Source organism: Aethina tumida, chromosome 5, assembly GCF_024364675.1.
Source record: "Aethina tumida isolate Nest 87 chromosome 5, icAetTumi1.1, whole genome shotgun sequence".
Classification (NCBI taxonomy): Eukaryota; Metazoa; Arthropoda; class Insecta; order Coleoptera; family Nitidulidae; genus Aethina; species Aethina tumida.
Window position 1 is genome coordinate 21,345,878 of NC_065439.1, and position 27,145 is coordinate 21,373,022.

The 27,145-nt window shown below is 25.0% G+C and overlaps 1 protein-coding gene across 10 annotated transcripts in view; it reads right to left on the bottom strand.

Moving 5' to 3' along the window:
- LOC109604795 (rho GTPase-activating protein 21-B) overlaps positions 1–27,145 on the bottom strand; it is a 222,498-nt gene that overhangs the window by 43,181 nt on the left and 152,172 nt on the right. For all 10 annotated transcript variants that reach the window (XM_049967997.1, XM_049968001.1, XM_049968000.1 and 7 more), the window contains one exon: positions 18,725–18,772. In XM_049967997.1, the coding sequence (XP_049823954.1) occupies positions 18,725–18,772 (48 nt within the window). The remainder of the gene's footprint in view (positions 1–18,724; positions 18,773–27,145) is intronic.

The following is a 27,145-nucleotide window of genomic DNA, read 5'->3' on the forward strand; positions in this document are numbered from 1 at the left end:
GATCTATGTGTATGCCCGTATCGAAATATGAAAAAGAACTGAACGAGTAAACGTAATAAAAGCGTTTCATATTTAAACGTTATTAAAAGCATTGGAACGATTAGAGTTGCAGTAAACACAATAAATTCCGAACAGATTCACCTGTGAATCTGGTGGACTGACGTCAGGACCATATGGGGCCCACTGCCATCGATATCAAGTCTACTTGAACAGAAGTTCATTATTTATGACATGTTTATTGGTATGTTTCTTTCATTTTACAATTGTGCTAAATGTCATATTTATAACATAAATATAAATTTATAAAAAATTGTTTGTTAAGAACACATTTAAATTTTATTCAATTTTTAACAAAATTTAATATATAAATGATTTTTTTAAAAGTAATTAATTCTTTATGATATTATGATGTTAATATCCTCCATTATCCAATTTTGCTCATTTGCATATTTATTGTATACTTAAGAAAAAAGCAGGAACTGATTCAACATAACTTATTATATTTTATCTTATGTTTCGTCACAATATATAGTGTTTTATATGATTGTTTCAAATGCAATTAATTGTATTTTTAATACAAATTATATTTATTTATCAAAACATAAAAAATTATATTAAACATGCAATTGCAAAACATTTTTACAATCTCTTCCAAGATAGTATCATAAATAAATATAATTATAATATAATTTGGTTTACAACATTTACAATATTTTTTTTCATTTTCACATTATTGCTTTAATCATTGCCAACCAAGATTATTTTTATATTTTATTGATAAGTTATAATTCTTTAGCAGGAAGAAATTCTTTAATTTCAAAATTAATATGATTTCACATAATATGAGTAAGTGCGGAAGAATTAGAAATAATATTAGTAAATGTGAAAAACATGTATACATTATTCTTTTAAATTGATAACGTTAGAAATAATACTGATAAATTTGGCAGAAAGATATTTTATTTAATATTAGTATAAATAAGATCAGAAATAATAATGGTAAATGTGGAAACCTTATCTTTTTTTAATTTTTTTTTTTAAAATGACGACGTTAGAAATAATACTGATAAATTTGGCTTAATGAAACTTTATTTAATATTAACATAAGTAGGATCAGAAATAATACGGTAAATGTGAAATAATGATTTTTTTATCTTAAAAAATAATAAATCAGAAAAAATATTAAGATAATAAATAATATTAGTAAATGTGAAGAAGGTATCCTTTGTTATTATTATTACTTTTTTTAATTGACAACGGTATTATTTATTTAATATTAATATGAATAAGATCAGAAATAATATTGATAAATGTTTCAGAATTATACTATATTTTTAAATGTTAAAATTATGTAAATAATAACGGTAAAAGTATAATTTTAAAATTAAGATGATCAAAAATAATTTTGGTAAATGAGGCAGAATTATACTTTTTTAAATTTTAAATTAATAATATTACAAGTAATAACAGTAAATATGTCAGAATTATATTTTTCTTTGATCGACAGTACACCATACGTCTTTCCCGAAATCGAATACGTTAATGGGAAGTGCACACGCATAAACAAGATTGGCAACGGATATTTTTAGTAAACATCGGGCATATTGATTTTTGAAAACCTCCAATGCACCGTGACTCATCCGTCTAACGTTCGAACGATTTTAAATGAAATGAAATAAATAAATAAAAAATTCAGAGCAGATTTATGCACCGATTGGCAAAGTGTGTCACGAACGGACCTCCGGTGCACTCGAAGGCCGGACGTCATCCCAAAAAATCGACGTTTATCATTTAAACGGAACGCATTACGAGATTTAATAACGCCGGCCTAATTATCGATGCAATAAATCCTGAATCGGCGGTGCAACGGTTTTCGCAGGGAGTGTTGCGGTTTCCGCGATTTCTTTTGTCAATTTTTGTCTTGTTATGAGTTAATCGAACGGGTAGGAAAAAACCTAGAGCTAGATTACGAATTAAATTTGAAAGGAACTATTTGCAATCGCATGCAAATTGAAGTCTAAATCATTGTGAGGACATAATAGATTCGTATCGACTGCGATAAGGTATAATATCAATACATTAATTTAACATTGTTGCTCGTAAATTGCCTTTTGAAAAAAGTAATTGTAAAATGCACCGACATAATAATTGCAGTATTAGCGGTTAGATTGTCCTACAATTTAACAACCTCTAAGTTTAAAAATGTGTTCAATGCTAAATCGCTGTTTTGTACCTTTCCTTAATTGCATTTATATTAAATTTATTTACGAAAATCTCACCTAAATAATGTTGAATTGTTTTCTCGTTTTTGCGTGGATTCACTGACACACGATTAGAAGGTGGATAAATAATACATTTTTAATTTCAAAATTAATTACTTTAAAAATAATACATACTCGTATATGTGGTAGAATTATACTTTCTTTTAATTTTAATATAAAATAATTAGGTAATCATCAGTACAGTTAAATGTTTAAAGAATAAATAAATAATATAGTGTATAGCATTTTTTATCTTAACTTTATAAAGATCAGAAATATGGAATAATTATACATTTTTATATTTTTAAATTACTGTGTCTAGAAATATTACTCCGAAATGTATGGGATTTTATCCTATAGATTTGATCGCATGGATTTTGATCGTATGGATTTTGATCATATGGAAAATGATCGTATGGATTTTGTTCATAAGGAAAATGATCGTATGGATTTTGATCATATGGAAACTGATCGTATGGATTTTGATCGTATGAAAATGATCATATGGATTTTGATCGTACGGATTTTCATCGTATGGAAACTGATCGTACGGATTTTATCGTATGAAATTTGATCGTATGGAATTAGGTCACTTTACGTTTTTAGTAATTTCTCACGTTTTTAATGAATTTTTGTGATTTTAGTAGTTTTTTACGATTTTAGTAAATTTTTACGTTTTTCATAACATATAATATAATAAAATGAATATAAAATATTAACAAAAAATTAAATATATATATATATATATATATATATATATATATATATATATAAAATTAACGAGTTTTTATATTTAAGAATTAATGAGTCTTGAAATAATACTGTTATATGTATGAGTAAAATACTGTCCCGATTTTAAAATTAATAAGATTAGAAATAATTATGATAAATAAGTTAAAATAATTTTTTTATCAAAATTAGGAAAATAAAAATTAATCTACTAATTACATATCATAAAAATTAATAAGTTTAGAAATTATTATAAAATTAATAAGAATTAATACTAGTAAATGTAAATTCAACAATCATTTATATTTTCAATTTTTGTTTAGTATTAATGTACTTAATAATAAAAAATCAATTTCAAACATCATTTTATTCATTAAACTTTATAACTATAAATCAGGATATTATTAAAAATTCCTTGATAAATTTGTAGATAAAAATTATCTTATCAAAAGTTCATTTAATATACAATTCATATCACTTGCTTTTTAAATTGAACCCCCCTTTTACGAATTCACAATACTTCGATCATTGTCACAACGCCTTGTAACCGCTACTCGTTCAGACTTTTACTTTTTGTGTATAACCCACTAAAAAAACATGGCATTCACAATAGGACTCGGCTACTGAATTCAATCACGATTTACTGTTTCTCGTTCTAGATTTCATGTATCGACGGTCGCCGTCATATCAATTAACCTATGAATGAAATTTTAATTTACTGCCGAAACGAAGTTTACGGGTGTCCCGCTGCGAGCGATTTACACGCGATATTTGGGCCAGGCCGACTTTACATCATCAACAATTAAATTTCTCGTGTCGACGAATCGGTTAATATTCGGAGCGATTTTATACACTCGTGTGTAATATAACAATCGTAACGTGCGGGACGATTTATCGCACAGACTTTTGAAACACGGCGGACACGAAATAGGTTTCGAAAAACTGATCGGTCGCATTCCGGTAATTTATCCATTGGTGGATATAAAACGTTCTGAACAAATCATGCAAAAAGAGCCTGAATTCCATTGTCGCAGAACCGGCTCCGTCCGACTCATTCATCCCGCGTTTCGTCGTCGACGATGCTCTCTTCTCAATTCTGCGGCGGCATTAGACGACACACATTTCCCACACAATTGACGCGTTAAATTGTTTTCTTTTCGGTTATTACAAAAGGAGCCGATTAAGGGCGAATCTATTTGTTGTTGTCGTTTCATTTTAAGTGCGTGTTCACGGACAACAAATATAATTAACCTTTTAACCGGGGAAAAAATAATCTCACGCGGGCCGCACAGCTCGGTACAATGCTGGAGTCTATTAAATTACGTGCTGTTATCTTGGGCAGCTTCAATTAAAACTTATATATTTAATTGTTGGGATTATTGTCGATGTAATTGGTAAGCGTAAAATTTTTCTTGGGAAATGTGGTTTTCAAATTTTAATTAAATGAAATAATAATGTAATGTCATTAGAGTATCTTAAACAAATTATTGAAAAACTATTATACTATGTAATTTTATATATTTTGAAAAATGATTGAATAAAACTTCTAATCAAATGTTAGTTTAAATGAATTCTGTAGGATTTTTTGTTAAAATGCTATTTTTTTCTATTGAATATAATATTTCATAAAAAAATTAAATTTACACTTATTTAAAACAAGGTATGAGAAATTAATAAAATAGACAATACATGTTATGTTATTTTTTGGTAATATTTTATATTCATTTTATTTATTATATTAATAAAATCATTTTTTCAGAATTTTTATAAATATTCTAAATATTATTAAAGATAAATTATAAATATTACTTATCTATACATGTAAATAAAATTGGAGTGTCTGTTTGTAATATTGAAATAACCGTTTTTTACTACATGCATGCATTTTTTTACAATTTTTGTCTCTCTGTCTGTCTGTCTGTGAAAGCGAAACTATGTAATTTAATCAGTATGAATTTAAACGTATGGATTTTAATCCTATAGATTTTGATCGTATGGATTTTGATCCTATGGAAAATGATCATATGGATTATGATCGTATGGAAAATGATCGTATGGAAAATGATCGTATAATAAATGATCATATGGATTTTGATCGAACGGATTTTCATCGTGTGAAAAATGATCGTACGGATTTTAATCGTATGGAAAATGATCGTATGAAATTAGGTCACTTTACGTTTTTAGTAATTTCTCACGTTGTTAATGAATTTTTGAGATTTTGTTAGTTTTTTACGTTTTTAGTAAATTTTTATGTTTTTCGTAACATATATATATATATATATATATATATATATATATATATATATATATACACTACTGTATGTATATTTTATTTATTATATTGATAATAATTCATAAAAATCATTTTTTCAGAATTTTAATAAATATTAATAACTAGAGAAAAAATATGTTTTATATTAAAATTAATGGTTTAAATTAAAAGAGTCTACAAACATATTTTTGTTTGTGTGTTTAAAAAATAATTATTTTTTTCTGATTAAAAATAATTATTTTTTAAATATTCTTAATAGTATATTTATTTAAAATATTCCAAAATTCTTAATATAAAGAATATAACCTGATAATTATTTATAAAATGTTTAATAAATTATAATTTTTACGAGAAATAAAATAAAAAAAAACAATAACCTTAATAGAAAATAAATTATTTTGATTAACTAAAATACCGCTTTAAATGAAAACGAAAGTCTTTAATTAGTATAATTGCGAGAATTACTTACGAATAAAAAACGTCGGTCGTAAGAAATTGTACAATAACATTTTCGTTAATTGCCTTATGATTTCATCAGCATGCGTGAGTCGCAAAAAACTCAATTAACTCCGTTCCGCAACCGAACAAATCCGCCGTGAGTCTAGCCTAGATTTTATTCAGAAAACGCAACTTTTTCTTCTACATTGCGCATTGTACGCGATTTTCGGCCCCGCCCCGTAATGCAAATGACTTAAGAGGACCTCTCGACGAATCGAACCCTTTTTCAATGCAAATCGGCCGACGGTACTCGACGTCAACGCCGAAATCGGGTCAAGAATTGCACAAATCGGTTCTGCGTTCGACGTTTTTACCGACAAAGTTGGCACACAGTTTAAATGTTTTGTTTTCAATGTTTCAATCTAACATCAGAAAAAACATCAGGAACAATTCTACGAGAGCTGAGAAGTTTAACTCACTATAATACACACAATTTCCGAATCGTCCCAAACAAAATTTAATGGCCAATTTAACAGTCTTGACATTCTGTCGGTACGCCCGGAGACTCGGTTTCTTCGATAAAGCGTCCGGCCTTGACTGCCGCGACCTTCACCCTGTCTCGCGAAACGGCCGCACTTCGTATCGCGCCACTCCAATAAGGGGATGGTTTTAAATGGGCGCGCGTGACCGTTTTTATGTCGCCGTGGCATGTCTCCTTACTTTTAGGTTTAATTAGTCCGGTTTTTTTTATATATACGAGATTCGTTTGTCTCCGGCGACGCCTTAACGGGGTAAAATGGCTCGACGATGAAAATATTTGCAGGTGTGCGAAGGAAACGTTTTTTTCCTTGGGAACTGAAACGATTGAACTATTAAATAGATTGAAATATACATATAATATAGATATATATACATATAGATGAAATAAACAATAAAACTATTATATTAAAGTACCCATTTATAATCAAAAATGTTCTTTTTATGTTATGATTATATTATTATCTTTGATATAAGATTGTTTTTGTTTAAATGAAATAATTAGCTAAATAAAAATATTTAAAACTTAAATATTATTTTCTTTAAACTGTATTCGATTTAGTTTTTTTTATTTCGTGATATAGTTTATAATATTTAGAATGTTCAAAATATTTATAAATAATAACAAGATTATTAATTAATTAAATAATTAATTAGAAATTAATTAAGAATTTGAAATGTTTTGTTTTGTCGATTGATTATCAAAATATTTATAAATTATTTAAAATATATGAAATGTTCAGAATATTTTAATTTTATATATTTTAATATATTATATTTATATTATTTAGAATATTTTAAATATTTGGATTATTAAATTTTATCTACTTGATTTTTATATTTATAAAAAATATAGTATTTAATAATAATTCTTAGTAAAGAATATTTGAAATGTTCTGAAAATTATAATTTAAAATTTCCATATATTTTATTATTGTTTTAATCTGAAATATTTTGAATATAAAAATTTATAACTGAAAACATCAGAATATTATAATTTTGAATGGAATATAGATTTTATATTTTGGCTATTTTACTATTGTTATTATTATTTAATCTATATAGTTTTGGTAATATTTGGAATCTTTAAAATACTTGTAATATCAAAATTTATAATTTGATATTTTTTCAATATCTATTTTATTATATATCTATATATATATATATATATATATATATATATATATATATATATATAATATTCAAAATATTTGGAAATAATAAAATTAAGAAGATTTGTAGTATTTAGATTATTAAGAAAATTTGAAATATTTAGAATATTTTAATTTTGAATTTGATCTATTTTATTATTGTTTTAATCTGAACAAAAGTTATTTTGTTTGTTGTTATTTGAAAGTACTGTTTGAAAACATTTTTTAAATAAAAAAGTTTATTTTTATAATATTTGATAAATTACAACAAATTTAATGGATTTTTTTTTGTATTCAATTAATTTGTTGAATTTTCTAATAAATATATAAATATTTTAATTTAATCAAAAAAATGTCTAATATTTATTTAGAAATTACAGTAAATTAAGTTGTTATTATTTAATGAGTGGTAGCCTTAAAGAAATGTATAAACATACAGTATATATATATATATATATATATATATATATATATATATATATATATATATAACGATGTTACGAAAAACGTAAAAATTTAATAAAAACGTAAAAAATTACTAAAATCTCAAAAATTCATTAAAAACGTGAGAAATTACTAAAAACATAAAGTGATCTAATTCCATATGATCAAATTCCGTACGATTAAAATCCGTACGATCATTTTCCATACGATGAAAATCCGAACGATCAAAATCCATATGCTCATTTTCCATACGATCAAAATCCATACGTATTTTTTATATATATTTTTTTGTATTCAATTAATTTGTTAAATTTTCTAATAAATATATAAATATTTTAATTTAATCAAACAAATGTTTAATATTTATTAAAAAATTACATTAAATTAAGTTGTTATTATTTAACAAATTTTATATAATATATAAAAGATTTTAGACATTTAAGATTTAAATTATTAAAAAAATTTAAAATAACTATATTTAAATTTTAGATTTTAACAAATAAAAAACTGAAAAAGTAAATAAAAATTATAACAAAGTAATAAATAAATAGTAAATTATATTGTTATTATTTAACAAATTTTATATAATATATTAAAGATTTTAGACATTTAAGATTTAAACTATTATAAAAATTTAAAATAACTATATTTAAATTTTAGATTTTAACAAATAAGAAACTGAAAAAAATAAATAAAAATAATAACAATTTATTATTATATTAGAGTAATTTATGTTGTTATTATTTAACAAATTTTATATAATATAATTAAATTAAAATTTAAACTATTACAAAAATTTAAAATAACTATATTTAAATTTTAGATTTTAACAAATAAAAAACTGAAAAAATAAATAAAAATTATAACAAAGTAATAAATAAATAGTAAATTATATTATTATTTAATAAATTTTATATAATATATAAACGATTTTAGACATTTAAGATTTATACTATTAAAATAATTTAAATATAGTTAAATTTTAGATTTTAACAAATAAAAAATAGAAAAAATAAATAAAAATTATAACAAATTATTTAATATTAGTGAATAACTAATTTTTTAATATTTTTAAAATAAATTTTAGTGATGATATCACTAAATAAATAAATGATCAAACTAAAAAGGAATGAAGATTAGACATAATTTAATTTAATTAAATAATGCTAAAATAGTTGTGCAAGATTGGTGTTATAAAGATAATTAAAGTAATATGAAATGTATGTGAAGAATAAATATGTAATTAAATTAATTAAATTATAAATATGTATAATGTTTGTAGTTTTATCGTTATATAAATATTTTAAATTAATCCCAATAATAAACAATAGACAACTAAGGAAATTTAATATATTATTAACAATAATGACAATAATAATAATAATAATAATAATAGGTATAACATAAACTTCCAGAATTGCGTCAGCCAAACTGGAGCAGAATGTCAGAATCGTACAGCAGATAAGAAATGTGCATATTTTGATTAGTTTCACTCGCGTTAAGGACGTTAAAATTTATGGTTATTGGCACGCGACCTTGATAAATCATATCGGCTTATGTTAATTTAAATTGTCCGACATGTGTTGCACCGACGGTGGTCCTTTCGTCCAATTACATCTGAATTTCGTGTCGGCGGCCGAGGCGCATTTCACCTCCTTAAATTATCCACGTCATTTTTCATCGTCGCCGTCGTCTGTGCTAAGCACGTAGTGCCGACCCGAAATTGCCGCGTTGCAGTGGCTCACGCCCGAAATGGCAATTTCATTAAAACCGCGAAAACCCGACGATTCTGCGAGCCCACAGCCGAAAGGAAGGACCCGGCGCTAAAACGCCACCTAATATGGACGGGTTCGATTTTTAATTGAATTAATTGCGCGCGATCACCCGGCACCGAACATGCGGGCCGACCCGACGACCGAATTGCCAAGTGTCTGGCACGCCAAATTGGCATCGCCAATACATTCGCAATCCGTTTCAATTACGGAATGGGTGGTCCGTTCGACGGCCGAGTAACACATGGCAAAAAACACTTTTCTCGGGAATCGGTCCCCCTGATTTGAGCGGATTTCGTAACGTTACGCTGTTGCACAACGCCATGTGCATCTTGTTACAGAACTTACTCACCTCGTTATTTTTATAAAAAAAAAAAATACACAACGAAATCTGCGGTGAACAAGATCTAAATTTCGTCGGTGATTCATTCACCGAACGGACGGTTTTATTGTTCGCGCCGCTTTTGATCTTTTCGCATGTTTGTTATGTGTAAATTGACGGGTTGGTAAACGACCGAAGTATAAGTATAAGTATAAGTATAAGTATAAGTATAAGTATAAGTATAAGTATAAGTATAAGTATAAGTATAAGTATAAGTATAAGTATAAGTATAAGTATAAGTATACGTATAAGTATAAAAGTATAAGTATAAGTATAAACTAAATCGATTGAAATATTAAACAAATAGAATAAATTTTTCATTTATTATAATATTAATAATAAAATAAAAAAGTATTTTTTGATTTAAATGAAATTTATAAATTATAAGAATTGGTTCTTTAATCTGATCAAATGTTTATAATATTTAGAATATTTAAATTAATACAGTTTATAATAATTAGAATATTAACAACCAGATTACTTAAGTTTAAAAACAATACATATTTACAATAAAACATTATATTAAATATGTTTGACACATTTAAAATGTTAAAAAAATGAAATAAATATTTATGATATTTAAAATACATTTTTAATATATTAAAAATGAAAGAATATGACATTTTAGATATAGAAAATATTTATAATGCATATTTAATATTAAAAAAAATTTTATACAATTAAAGCTGGAAATATGTAGATATTAGATTAATAATAAAAATAAGTAGTGTTTTTTTGGAGATAATATATTTTTTATAATTAAATCATCAATTAAATTATTTTTGTAATTTTTTCTATTGTTATAATTATATTAAATTAATAAAAACTATAAACATTCAATTTTAATGAAAATATGTAATAAAAATGTAAATATTTTAAATAATAATAATGATCATCATAAAAGGCTTTTTAGTATACATAGTTAGGTTCAGTAAAATATAATTTTTTTGACACATTTTGTTTTATAGTAATTACGAAATTGAAAATAAAAATATTAAAAGTCAAAATGTGTCTCTTAAGTAATATATATCTATTTTCTAATACAATATTGTGGAAAGTATAAGAATCAGTATAAACTAAATCGATTGAAATATTGAACAAATAGAATATATTTTTCATTTATTATATTATATCAATAATAAAATAAAAATATATTTTGTATTACTTTGTAATTTTTTTCTATATGTTGTATAGTTTATAATTATTTTAATTATAAATTTGGTAATTGTTTATTGTATTCATAATAGAATATCCAAATTATTTGAAAAAATATATAAATTATAGTTTTAAGAACATTTTCAGTCTATTTCACTATTTAAATTATTAAGAATATTTAAAATATTCAGATCTATATTATTACTATTTTTTAAATCTAACAAAATATTCGAATATTCAAAATTCAAATTTCAAAGTACATATTTATAATCAATAATATTAAGATTGAAATATTCAAATTTATATTTAAAAATCTATAAATTTATTATAGATATTGTAGATGTAGAAAGAATTTAAAATTGTGTTTTTTTATTATTTATTATTGAAAATATGTCCGAATTAAAATACTGAGAATATTTTTAGTATATATTTAGAATATAACGTTTTTTATTATTATTTCGATCTATTTTTTTTATTTTCTTAATTTGAAGAAATGAATATTTAGAATATTGATATTTCAAAATATGTATAAATTATAATATAGAGAATTTTTAATTTTAAATTATTAAAATAGTAAAATTTAAAAATGTGTTTTTATTATTATTTCAATCTACTTTATTATTTTCTTAATCTGAAAAAATGTTTATAATATTTAGAATATTAATGATATTTCAAAATTAGTATATTATATAAATTTTAATTAGTATAAATTATAATATTGAAAATTTTTATATTTAAATTATTAAAAATATTAAGATTATTTAGAATAATAAAATGTAAAACTGTATTTTATTATTCTACTATATTATTTTTTTGATCTGAATAAATATTTGTAATATTTAAATTATTAAAACATTTTATTTATAATTTTAATATAATAAGTATTTCAATTACTTAACATAAATACAAGGTAATAAATTAATGTATATTGTACAAGTACAAATACAAGTTTAAACAAAAGTACATAAAGAAATATAAATAAAAGTACTGGTACAAGTATATTTATTGCACGTTGTATTAAATTTATAAGATATAAAAATCACAAGTAGAAATATAAGTGTATGTACAAATACAAGTAGAAGTAAATATATGTAGAGAACAAGAAGTGTAAGTCCAAATATAAAATACATGTAAAAAAATACTTTGTTAATATTCTTATTGTCTGTATTTTACAACAAATTTCTTATTCGGAATATCCTAATCTGAAAATGAACAATATTCCAATATTTTCAATTAAAAAAGTTGGGCAACCATTCTTCCACAATCACATATTTAGTTGTTGACCATTTAATTAAAACATGCATGTTTCGGGGCACCGTACGTACCGCAGACGGCTTTTTTCGCATAACGGTACGAATTGTAATTTGAAATGTGGCATTATTTAAGCGGCCATAGAGGTCACATCTGGCAGCGAACGGGCACAATAGGCGGGGACGATTTCCTTGTTTGAATCATCGTTTTTTTTATCCTGTTGTTTCTCCCGCAGAATCATTGTACTGGGTAAACTGTCGACTATTAGGCATATTCGTCGCGAGACAACCATAAACGGAAGCTGTGATTGAACGACTTACGTAAAATAATTACAATATGAATGTGTAGTAACATGTGTTTCGTGCGATGTACTTAAATATTAAAATGAACATGTATTAGTAATTTTCTGAAACAACTTGACCTTTACATGTTTGTTTATTATCAAAAGTAGGACTCGAATTGCTAATTCGCATTTAAGACCATTATAATTTGTCAATACTCCCACGACATTACTTGCTGTACATTATTAACCAGACAGCGTGGCTCTTAAATAAATAATGATACATTAAATTGTTAATTAACTTTTATGCTGTGATAAATGTCATTAAGGCATTTCAAGTTTATTACACTTTGGTAAAAATAATTATTGTAATTTTATAGTGACGATTTAAATATTAGAAAGTTAATTAAAGCCTAAATTTCATACTATTAAACAAACATAAGTTACTATACGAGATGTAAGCGAATAAACTTTTAATTAATTTAACCTTTTTTATTAGTTCTTGGTATTAATTAATAATTTTAATAGTTTTAATATCATATCATTTGGAATATTCAGAGATTTCTTAAAATATATAATATTTTAAAATATCTAGATAAAGATATTTGATTAATATTTAAAATACTAAAAAATGAAATATTTACATTACTTAAAATACTAAAATTATTATTATAGCATTCATATTTAATAACTAAAAAATAATAATTAAGGTTTGAAATATCTAGAATGTTTAGTACATTTTTAAAACCATATTTAAAATTTATCACTATTATATTAACGGTATTTGACACATTTAAAAAAATAATAATTTAAATAAATATTTTTGACATTATCAAAATTTTATTATTAATATTAGTGAATAACTAATTTTTTAATATTTTTAAAATAAATTTTAGTGATATATTATAAATAATTATGATATCATTAAACAAATAAATGGTCAAACTAAAAAAGAATGAAGATTATAAAATTATGACATTTAAAATATATGAAATATCTAGAAAATTTAAAATAAAATATTTAGAATACATATTTAATATCTTAAAACATTAAATAATTAAAGCTACAAAGATTTAAAATATTTAAGAAGTTTTAAAACAATATTTACAATAAAACATAATATTAAATGTGTTTGGCACATTTAAAATGTTAAAAAAATGAAATAAATAATTATGATATTTTATATACTAAAAGTATCTAGAAAATTTAAAATAAAATAAAAATATTTTAAATGCATATTTAATATATTAAAAATGAAAGAATATGACATTTTAGATATAATGAATATTTATAATGCATACTTAATATTAAATTTTTTTTATATAATTAAAGCTGGAAATATGTATATATTAGATTAATAATAAAAATAAAATGTTTTTTTAGAGATGATATATTTTTATAATCAAATCATCAATTAAATTATTTTTGTTATTTTTTCTATTGTTATAATTATATTAAATTATTAAAAACTAAAAACATTAAATTTTTATGAAAATATGTAATCAAAATTTAAATATTCTAAATAATAATACATAAAATGCTTTTTAGTATACATAGTTAGGTTCAGTAAAATATAATTTTGTGACAAATTTTGTTTTATAGTAATTACGAAACTGAAAATAAAAATATTAAAAGTCAAAATGTGTAGGTGTAGGTAATTATTTATGTATTTTCTGATAGAATATTGTGGAAAACAATATTCAATTTCAACCGTGTATTATAGATTAAATTGAAAATGTTCTTTAATAATTATTAACGGTACCTGGAAAATGTCAGATTCAGTTTATTTGTGTTAAGTTAATTTCATTGTGTTTATACTCATTTCCTTTGAATATCAAATTTTATCGTAAATATTGAGTTTTTAAACAACTTATGTTTATCTTGTGTCACACATTTTTGCTAGACTCTTTAAAATAGATTTCGAAAAATTGCTCTCATAACAAATTTAATTAAAATGGGTTAAAACAATAATATTTTATTTATAAATAAATTGTACATCATTTCGATTAACTCCGTTTAATAATGATTAGGTTTGTGATTCCATTAACGACACATAAATTTCTTAACTAATCTATTTCCAAGATAGACCACGGAATTTCCTGCTACGTATCCGATAATAAACCACACAATAAACGCATTCCTTAATTAGATCAAACAGTTTATAGGGGCAATCTCGATTTTTGATTACCGATGTGTCAAAGCGTGACACACTGACGTTTACTCTCTTCTTAGGCTCTAATAAAACTCGTGAGCACGACACATTTTTACCTAATTAATGTTTACGAGTTGTGTGACATAAAATTCGCATCATTTTAATTATTTATAACACACGCACGAAAAAATTGCCAATTATTTCGAACGTACAACTTTTATAAATCCACCACCAACGTCCTTGTCCGTTATTAAGTGATCGGGCGATTGATTTATGCTATCGACGCTCACTTATATTCGGGCGTTCAATCAATTTAATTAAGGCGAAGACGCCGTAAAACACGAAACCCATTGACGGGATAATCGATACACGGATGATGCGGTCTCAATGCGACGACCTTTTCGTTCGTCCGTTTCCATCTTAATCGTGCCGCAATTTCACCCGGTCGAAACGAAAACAAGAAGGAACGAGAGAAAAAAATAATACGGCCGGAGTTCACGGAAGGCCGCCGAAATCGAAAGTGAAAGAAAGTCTCGCCGCGACCGTGATATATTAGGTACCGTTCGCGATCCGGTCTCTTATCGCGAGACATTTGCATGTTCCGGTACAGTTTTAATTAATCCCCGGACAGCTTTACTGCCGAATAAATTTCGAACCGTTCCGAATAATTAAGCGGGGCAGTACGTTTTCTTGATGTGCCAGTTTTGTTGCATATTTTTTTTTCTTCTTGTTGTTGCCTGTCTACAGTACGATTTGTCTTCGTCTACGTAGCGGTCGTGCTTGTTTATTTCTGTTGCGAAACAAACAAACGATTGGATACGGTCGCCATTAATTACAGGACTTTGATTGTCATGCTAATATTTAAATTATATTATATACTATAAATTTAATTGACTTTAATCAAGGAAAAACACTTTAAACTTACTCAGACCCATACGAACATTTAGACTAATTAAGAAGAATAATAAAATATAATTATTTATAAAATAAACTAAATATTTTAATAATTAAAATAATCCAGTACCAATTATTTTATTTTAATTATTCTAAATGTCCTTAACATTTTTAAAAATATTTTATTTATTACCCTTATGTTTTTAATTTTGTAAATGTCTTAAATATCAAAATTATTTCATTTAAAAGCTGCATAAAATGTGTTTATTGTCTATTTTAAATACTTATACTCTTAAAATTCAAATAACAAATGTTAATATATTAAAAAATGAAACAATATGATATTTTAAATATTAAATATATAATAATATATATAGAATGGATATTTAATATATTAATCTATTAAAGGGGCAAGAAATAATTAAATTATTTTTGAAACAATATTATATGATAGAAATATTAAAATAAAATACAAATACTTAGAATGCATATTTAATATATTAAAAAGGTTAGAAATATTTATTTTAAGTATTTTTAAAATAATATTTACAATAAATGTTAAAAATGAAAGAATTATATCATTTAAAATACTAAAAATAGATAGAAAATTTAAAATAAATATAAAAATTATAAATATACATATTTAATTTATTAAAAAGTAAAATAAATTAAAAATATTTAGAAAATGTAAAATAAAATAAATATATTTAGAATTCATTTTAATATCATTAAATAATTAATTAAAGCTAGAAATATTTAAAATATTTTTAAAACAATATTTAGAATAAATATGAAAAAATGAAAAAATTATTTCACTGAAAATATCTAACATACATATTAAATATATTAAAAAATGAAACAATATTATATGATAGAAATATTAAAATAAAATACAAATATTTAGAGTGCATATTTAATATATTAAAAAGGCTAGAAATATTTATTTTAAGTATTTTTAAAATAATATTTACAATAAATGTTAAAAATGAAATTAATTAAATAATTAATTAATTTAATTAATTAAAGTTACAAATATTTAAAATATTTTTAAAACAATATTTAGAATAAATATTAAAAAATGAAAAAATTGACACATTTAAAATATCTAACATACATATTAAATTTAAAAAGTGAAACAATATTATATGAAAGAAATATTGAAATAAAATACAAATAATTAGAATGCATATTTAATATATTAAAAAGGCTAGAAATATGTATTTTTAAAACAATATTTACAATAAATATTAAAAATGAAAGAATTGTATCACTTAAAATACTAAAAATATCTATAAAATTTAAAATAAATACAAAAATATTAAAAATACATATTTAATTTATTAAGAAATAAAATAAATTAAAAATATTTGGAAAATTTAAAATAAAATAAATATACATACATATATATTAAAATCATTAAATAATTAATTAACTTAATTATTTAAAGCTAGAAACATTTAAAGTATTTTTAAAACAATATTTACAATAAATATTAAAAAATGAAAGAATTATGACATTTAAAATATTAAATATATCTAGAAAATTTAAAATAAATATAACAATATTTAAAATAGATCTTTAATATAAAAAATGAATCAATATGATAATTTAAATATTAAAAATATTTAGAAAATTAAAAATAAAATAAAAATACTTTGATATATTAAAAAATTTAATAATTAAGGCTTCTTGACATATTTAAAACAATATTTAAAATAAATATTAAAAAATTAAAATAAAAATATTTAAAACACATCTTTAATATTTTAAAAAATGAAACAACATATTTTATATATTAAACATTAAGAAAATTTAAAATAAAATAAAAATTCTCTTAATTTTCTAATGTATATATATTAAATATACAATACATTAAAAAAATATTTTATTTTAAATATTCTAAATATTTTAAATATTGAAATTATTTAAATTTACCAAAATTTTTTTACAGAAAATCTAAATACACTACTGGATTAATCATCATTATCATTATCATCATTAAAATAATTATGCATATTCATAATTCATTAAAAGTTTGTTAAAATCGGACGAAAATTACATATTATAGGTGTCACGTGAAATGAACCACACATATTTTAAATATTTTTAAATTTTTTAGATATGTATTTTTTGATGCATTTAAAACTTGACTAAAGCCTTACTGATATTTATAAAATTTATGATAAAATGGTCAAAAAATTTATAAAATTTATAAAAATTATTATTATTTTGAGCTGAGATGTCCTACAATAATATTCTATTAATTTTGGAAGTGTTCTGTCACATTGAATTCCAATAAACATAAATAATATTGTAGTAGATTAATATTACTGACGCATTTTAAAAATTAATAAGTCGCATCCACCATTTTTTAAACCACTAGTCAGTCCCAGACGTCCAATTAAAACAAAAGAAGCCAACAAACTGCATCAGTCAAACCACAAATACACCCTTTCAACCATCTAAACATGGCACCTGCTTCTCTCGTAGCCGTGGATTGTAAATAACGTACAACGGATTGTCGCTGTCCGTTTCGCAGGCATTTATTCGAGAGCAATTAAGCGCTCACGGTTTATGCGATCGCCGTCCCGATTAGCAATTACAATGAGCCCGTCCGGCAAAAATCGACGAATGTAGGCAAACCGCGCTTTTCTAATCGGGCCCTCCTGACTTATTACCTTTCCAACGACGATACAAGACGTACCACCAAGATGTGCACGCCCGTTCAAAGATCGTGACCCTTCCGTTTCTTCCCCACCCCAATTCTTCCACCGTCTCTAATTGCTCAAAAAACACTCCGAACAACGAACGCACATTTCGGTGGCACACTCGTAACGCACGCACGTAAAAGGGGGGCGGCAATTTTAATTAAGAGATCGCAATTAAGAAGTCGTGAGGCGATGGCATCGCGCCGAGCGGGTCATTGTGGCCCCGTGCACTCCATAAATATGCAAGGGGGAGCGATACGATCGCGTTTAATTAACGGTTGTTGATTAAACTCACCGGAAACCTCTGCTCGACTTGCGCTTCCTGTCCTCTCTGGTACGTTTCCTGCAAAAAACAAAAAAAAAAAAAATGGGTTCGTTTAGTCTCGAGCATCTAATAAACAAATGGTCGGGCATTAATTTGGCGAACGACGAGGTTTGTAACGGGGCGACATAGTTATGCAAATGAGCGATAAAACAATACGTCGCAGATAAGAGCGACGAACGACGTAAGTAACATTAAAAATATATACATGGAATAGACAAGAGTGTGTTGAATGCCTCCATATCTATGTGGAACGAATTGTTTTTGTTGTACAGGTAAGGCAAGTAAATTTATTGATTGTTGTTACACTATTCATATGAACACAATTAAATTTCTAATTGTTTAAAGCAACAACATGCAAAATTTAATTGTATGCAATTAACAAAAGAAATAATAAGATTGTAAACGTAGTCGTAACTTTTTGCAATTAGTCTTTAAAATGGGGTTGAAAATAAAAAAGTTTCGGGGTTATTATGTTCAAAAAATCGACTTTTAATGGATTATTACTTTTATTATTACAACTTATACATACGAAATTAAAAAACTATAAATTAGAGAAAAATATTATCAATTTTTAATATGTTTGTTTCTTTAATCTTTTAACAATAAATGATTTTACATTAATATTAAATACAGTTAGAACTACCTACTGTATCACTAACATATTTTTATTTTATATTTTAACTATATTACCCAAGACTTTATGAACTAACTGCTAATTTAGTTGAAAATCCATTTTTTATTAAAACAGTTCATTCCCCAAATAGTTACATAATTACATTACATAATTTTCGTATTTCAAATATGATGTATCAGCTGAAATTCTTTCCATTTTGTTTAAAGAATTCAGTATTTGTATTTTTAATTATAACATATTCTAATTTAATTTTTTAACAAATTAAACAAATAGAATACCATATAATATTCTGGTAGAAATATAAATATTTCCTTAAATTTTAACAATAAAGGAATTTCAAGTATATTTGTATCTACCTACTGAATCCCTTACATAATTTTCATATTTCAAGTATGTTGAATCAGCTGAAATTCTTTCTATTTTGTTTAAAGAATTCAGTATTTATATTTTTAATTACAACATATTTTAATTATTTTTTTTTAACAAATTAAACAAATAGAATACCATATAATATTCTGGTAGAAATTTAAATATTTCTTTAAATTTTAACAATAAACGAATTTCAAGTATATTTATATCTACCAACTGAATCTCCTACATAATTTTCATATTTCAAGTATGTTGAATCAGCTGAAATTCTTTCCATTTTGTTTAAATAATTCAGTATTTATATTTTTAATTATAACTTATTCTAATTTAATTTTGTAACAAATTAAACAAATAGAATACCATATAATATACTGGTAGAAATTTAAATATTTCCTTAAATTTTAATAATAAATGAATTTTAAGTATATTTATATCTACCCACTGAATCCCTTACATAATTTTCATATTTCAAGTATTTTGTATCAGCTGAAAATTCTTTCCATTTTGTTTAAAGAATTCACTATTTATATTTTTAATTACAATATATTCTAATTTAATTTTTTAACAAATTAAACAAATAGAATACCGCATAATATTCTGGTAGAAATTTAAATACTTCTTTAAATTTTAACAATAAACGAATTTCAAGTATATTTATATCTATCCACTGAATCTCTTACATAATTTTCATATTTCAAGTATGTTGTATCATGTGAAATTCTTTCCATTTTGTTTAAAGAATTCAGTATTTATATTTTTAATTACAATACAATATATTCTAATTTAATTTTTTAACAAATTAAACAAATAGAATACCACATAATATTCTGGTAGAAATTTAAATATTTCCTTAAATTTTAACAATAAACTAATTTCAAGTATATTTATATCTACCCACTGAATTCCTTACATAATTTTTATATTTCAAGTATGTTGTATCAGCTGAAATTCTTTCCATTTTGTTTAAAGAATTCAGTATTTATATTTTTAATTATAACATATTCTAATTTAACTTTTTAACAAATTAATCAAATAGAATACCGTATAATATTCTGGTAGAAATTTAAATAATTCTTTAAATTTTAACAATAAACGAATTTCAAGTATATTTATATCTACCAACTGAATCTCTTACATAATTTTCATATTTCAAGTATGTTGAATCAGCTGAAATTCTTTCCATTTTGTTTAAAGAATTCAGTATTTATATTTTTAATTATAACATATTCTAATTTAATTCTTTAATAAATTAAACAGACTAAAATTCAATATTTACTATTAAAAATATTTAAATTAGAAAGAAAATGTAAATATAGATTGTTTGAAATGTTGTTCCTTATTAATATCAAGTCACAAAATGTATAATTTAATTTTAAATTTTATGACTTTCTATAATATTATTGTACATTATATCTAATTCCATCATCTTTCCTTATTTATTTTATTATCTTCCTTTAAATTATACATAAACATAATTTAGACACATGAATGTATAATAAATAAAATATTTATTACTCAAATGATTAGATATACAATTCGTAATAGGTCGAAACTAGCCAGTGGCTAGAATTCACCTATTCACATACACAATTCCAATAATTATTTTTAAGAAAGTACCAATTGATATTTATTTAAATTTCATGTTCGCTATTGCTTCTTTTATTTGTCATTTCTATATTAGTACGGGTACCATTACGGGCACGACCAACCTGAACCCAAATATCTTTCACGCACAATCATCAATCTCAACGGGGGAATTAATTATGCGTATTCTGTTATCCGAACAATAAAAACATCAGCGACATTCTCGCATGCACTTTAACAACCCATAATTCAACCCTTTCGGCGCTTGTACAAAGCATAATTACGATCGTCTGGCTTCCATTCGTTGGCGATATAAAAATCGTGGACTAGTTATTCGAATTTAGTTTGCTGCTGAAATCAAACATGACGGTATGGCGGACAAGTGCACCGCAAGATTGTGCACGAACTTTTCAATTAAGCAGTTTCGAAAGTGCGCACGGAGGTCCCGTCACAATAAACGACGCCCTGTGTCTCCTCTAATAGCGCCCGCGATACGATCGCCCAGACACACACACAACCCGCTTTCAATTACGTAGAAAAATTGATCCATTTATAAGAGAGACGACGGACCACTTAACTCGGAATGCGATTCCATTTTTCCTGTACCAACATCTTATTGTGCTGCACGGTCAAGTAAAATATAGACGTATGAATTGGATAGTTTGTACTAATGGGTTTTGTTTCTTTCGTTTCCATATTGATTGGCTAGACATGTGGAGCAGGACATACATAAAATTACTGTATCAGCGGGATATAATTGTTATTATAAATGATGATTTATTTTTAAGACAGGTTTTACAATTCATATTATTCGAGGTATAAACACTGAAAATTGTGAATAATCAGCAAATTACTTTAAATTAAAAACCTTTGATATGTTTTATCTCTTATTACGTAATTTTTTTGTGATGAAATTATGATCCATTATAATTATGATGACTTCATCATTTTGAAATTAATGAAACTAAAAGTAATGAACTTTACTAGTTTATATGGTCATCTTCATAATTATGTGCAGTAAATGAAATTAGCATTTATATTTTTCATAAAAAACAAATTATATTTTTAAATGACAGCCATATGTCTAATTAATAACCAGTAATAATATTGTATCTAAGTTATAATTACAAAATCCTGGTCATTATTTTTTATGTAACCGACATTGTTATTTAAAAAAACTTAACGCAGTTCCTCAAACTAATTGTACAGACTAAAATATAGTCCGTAAGCGAATAACAGTTTTTAATGACTAATCAAAGATTAAATTTACTCAAAAAGATAAAAATAATGCCTATAAAATTCACGCCTAAATTAGCATAAATTAAAGTGAAAATATTATTTATAACGCATACAATTTTATTAGCAAATTTTACAGTTCTCCGTACACTTTCTCGTACGCTGTTCGTTCTGAACCCAACTACGTGAAATTTACACGACCCAGTTGCTAAACAAACACAGAAACCCGTAAAATCCACCCGACTAAACGGACACGACGGATAACACAATAAATCTTACGCCGAATCGAGATGTATTATTCGGTATTGATTTCGCGTTGTGAAATATTTCGGTCGGTCACGAAACATCTCGTGAGAATCAAAGCTCGATAGAAAAAAACAATCTAATGCACCGTTTCTATTGAAGGTGACTTTTTTGAATGAACTAATAAATTAAAATTAAAAGTTTAATAGTAAAGAAAAATAGAAATGTTGAATGAAAGCGTTTTTTGAGTTCTACCAATACTTGATGATTCTTATTTATCTTAGTAAAGATATTTTCAAATTCCCTGATGAGCAACGTCCATTACAAATTTAAATTCTCATTTTAGTTCTATCTTATTACAGGAAGGAATACAAATTCCTTGATAATTCCAAATTATAATAATACTTGATGATAGGGAAGCTCTGAGGAGTGCTAATCCTTAGTTTTATTTTATTACATTAAATCCTCATTTTCAGTACTATTTTTTATACAGGTTTTTGTGTAAATTACTGTAAAAAGACGTTTTTAATTAAATGATATAAAATAGTTCATTTTTAATTTTCAAATCCAGCCTACAAATCCTTTACAAAATACCCAATTTTAATTATACAAACAAAACATACAAATTGAGCTGATCATATTCAATTGTAAGTGAACGTCCGTCGTATCGTTAAATGCTTCGAAAGTATTTTTAAGGAGTTTTACCAGTACTTGATTCTTATTTATCTTAGTAAAGGTATTTTCAAATTCCCTGATGAGCTACGTCCATTACAAATTTAAATTCTTATTTTGTTATTACTACTTGATTATCAGGGAGCTTTGAGAAGTGTTAGTTCATAGTTCTATCCTACTACAGGAAGGAATATAAATTCCTTGATAATTCCAAATTATAATAATACTTGATGATAGGGAAGCTCTGAGGAGTGCTAATTCTTATTTTTATATTACTACATCAAATCCTCATTTTCAGTATTATTTTTTATTCAGGTTTTTGTGTAAATTACTGTAAAAAGACGTTTTTAATTAAATGATACAAAATAGTTCATTTTTAATTTTCAAATCCAGCCTACAAATCCTTTACAAAATACCCAATTTTAATTATACAAACAAAACATACAAATTGAGCTGATCATATTCAATTGTAAGTGAACGTCCGTCGAATCGTTTAATGCTTCGAAAGTGTTTTAAAGGAGTTCTACCAATACTTGATGATTCTTATTTATCTTGGTACAGATATTTTTAAATTCCCTGATGAGCTACGTCCATTACAAATTTAAATTCTCATTTTGTTATTACTACTTGATTATCGGGGAGCTTTGAGAAGTGTTAGTTCTTAGTTCTATCCTATTACAGGAAGGAATAAAAATTCCTTGATAATTCCAAATTATAATAATACTTGATGATAGGGAAGCTCTGAGGAGTGCTAATTCTTATTTTTATATTACTACATCAAATCCTCATTTTCAGTATTATTTTTTATACAGGTTTTTGTGTAAATTACTGTAAAAAGACGTTTTTAATTAAATGATATAAAATAGTTCATTTTTAATTTTCAAATCCAGCCTACAAATCCTTTACAAAATACCCAATTTTAATTATACAAACAAAACATACAAATTGAGCTGATCATATTCAATTGTAAGTGAACGTCCGTCGAATCGTTTAATGCTTCGAAAGTGTTTTAAAGGAGTTCTACCAATACTTGATGATTCTTATTTATCTTGGTACAGATATTTTTAAATTCCCTGATGAGCTACGTCCATTACAAATTTAAATTCTCATTTTGTTATTACTACTTGATTATCGGGGAGCTTTGAGAAGTGTTAGTTCTTAGTTCTATCCTATTACAGGAAGGAATAAAAATTCCTTGATAATTCCAAATTATAATAATACTTGATGATAGGGAAGCTCTGAGGAGTGCTAATTCTTATTTTTATATTACTACATCAAATCCTCATTTTCAGTATTATTTTTTATACAGGTTTTTGTGTAAATTACTGTAAAAAGACGTTTTTAATTAAATGATATAAAATAGTTCATTTTTAATTTTCAAATCCAGCCTACAAATCCTTTACAAAATACCCAATTTTAATTATACAAACAAAACATACAAATTGAGCTGATCATATTCAATTGTAAGTGAACGTCCGTCGAATCGTTTAATGCTTCGAAAGTGTTTTAAAGGAGTTCTACCAATACTTGATGATTCTTATTTATCTTGGTACAGATATTTTTAAATTCCCTGATGAGCTACGTCCATTACAAATTTAAATTCTCATTTTGTTATTACTACTTGATTATCGGGAAGCTTTGAGAAGTATTAGTTCTTAGTTCTATCCTACTACAGGAAGGAATACAAATTACTTGATAACTCCAAATTATAGTAACACTTGATGATGGGAAGTTCTGAGAAGTGCTAATTCATATTTTTATTTTACTACATCAAATCGTCATTTTCAGTATTATTTTTTATACAAATTTTTGTGTAAATTACTGTGAAAACACGTTTTTAATTAAATGATATAAAAAAGTTCATTTTTAATTTTCAAATCTAGCCTACAAATCCTTTACAAAATGCCCAATTTTAATTTTACAAACAAAAGATACAAATTGAGCTGATCATTTTCAATTGTAAATGAACGTCCGTCGTATAGTTTAATGCTTCAAAAGTATTTTTAAGAAGTTCTACCAATACTTGATGATTCTTATTTATCTTTGTACAGGTATTTTCAAATTCCCTGATGAGCTACGTCCATTACAAATTTAAATTCTTATTTTGTTATTACTACTTGATTATCAGGGAGCTTTGAGAAGTGTTAGTTCATAGTTCTATCCTACTACAGGAAGGAATATAAATTCCTTGATAATTCCAAATTATAATAATACTTGATGATAGGGAAGCTCTGAGGAGTGCTAATTCTTATTTTTATTTTACTACATTAAATCCTCATTTTCAATATTATTTTTTATACAAATTTTTGTTTAAATTATAGTAAAAACACGTTTTTAATTAAATAATATAAAATGGTTTATTTTAAATTTTTAAATCCAGTCTACAAATCCTTTACAAAATACCCAATTTCAATTGTAAGTGAACGTTCGTCGTATCGTTTAATGCTTCAAAAGTGTTTTTAAGGAGTTCTACCAATACTTGATGATTCTTATTTATCTTAGTACAGGTATTTTCAAATTCCCTGATGAGGTACGTCCATTACAAATTTAAATTCTCATTTCGTTATTACTACTTGATTATCGAGGGGCTTTGAGAAGTGTTAGTTCTTAGTTCTATCCTACTACAGGAAGGAATACAAATTCCTTGATAATTCCAAATTATAATAATACTTGATGATAGGGAAGCTCTGAGAAGTGCTAATTCATATTTTTATTTTACTACATCAAATCCTCATTTTCTGTATTATTTTTTATACAAGTTTTTGTGTAAATTATTGCAAAAACACGTTTTTAATTAAATAATATAAAATAGTTAATTCCAAATTTTTAAATTCAGTCTACAAATCCTTTACAAAATAGCCAATATTAATTATACAAACAAAATATAACAAAACATACAAATTTACTTGATCATTTTCAATTGTAAATGAACATCCGTCGCATCAATTATGGATGCGTGTGTATCATTGCGGAATAACAAACGGCTGAAAACACGAAGCAAACAGAACGTCTCGTATTTTCAATGAGCACCAAATTGGGCCGATCATTCTCAATTGTAAATGAATCTCCGCCGTAACAATTACGGATGTGTGTAAATCATTCTGGAATACTGAACGGGCCGAACTCACGTAAATGAAATTCGCATCTCGCCGACCGTCGATGTACGTCTGGCACTGAATCACTCGAAACCGGGAGAATTGATTAGCATAAATAAACCGACCAATTAGCATTTAAATTATGCGAAGATTCGAGAACGGTGCGCGAGCTTTTGTCCCATTAACATCGAAAATTACGGGCACGCAAACTGATTTGAATTAAAACCGCGGAGGCCTGCCGTAGTAAACACAGTAGATCCTTTTGTTCTGTTCGGGCGATACGTTCCACGAATTTTCCCAACTGGAACAGTACAGTTATACAGGTGTTAAAAGCACACGCGGCATTTTTTCTTCCTTTTCACGAGAGATCCGATCGTTTGGACTATCACGGAAACAGTAACCTAGTTGTTGCACGAAACGAACCGGCAATTATTTTAACTGGCTTGTTGTTTGGCGAAACAATCGCGGCATTTTTCGTCACTCTCCCACATCCCGGGCAAAACGGGCCGCACACAACACGTCTAGTTCGCTACCGGAAACTGAGGTCGTAGATATGTT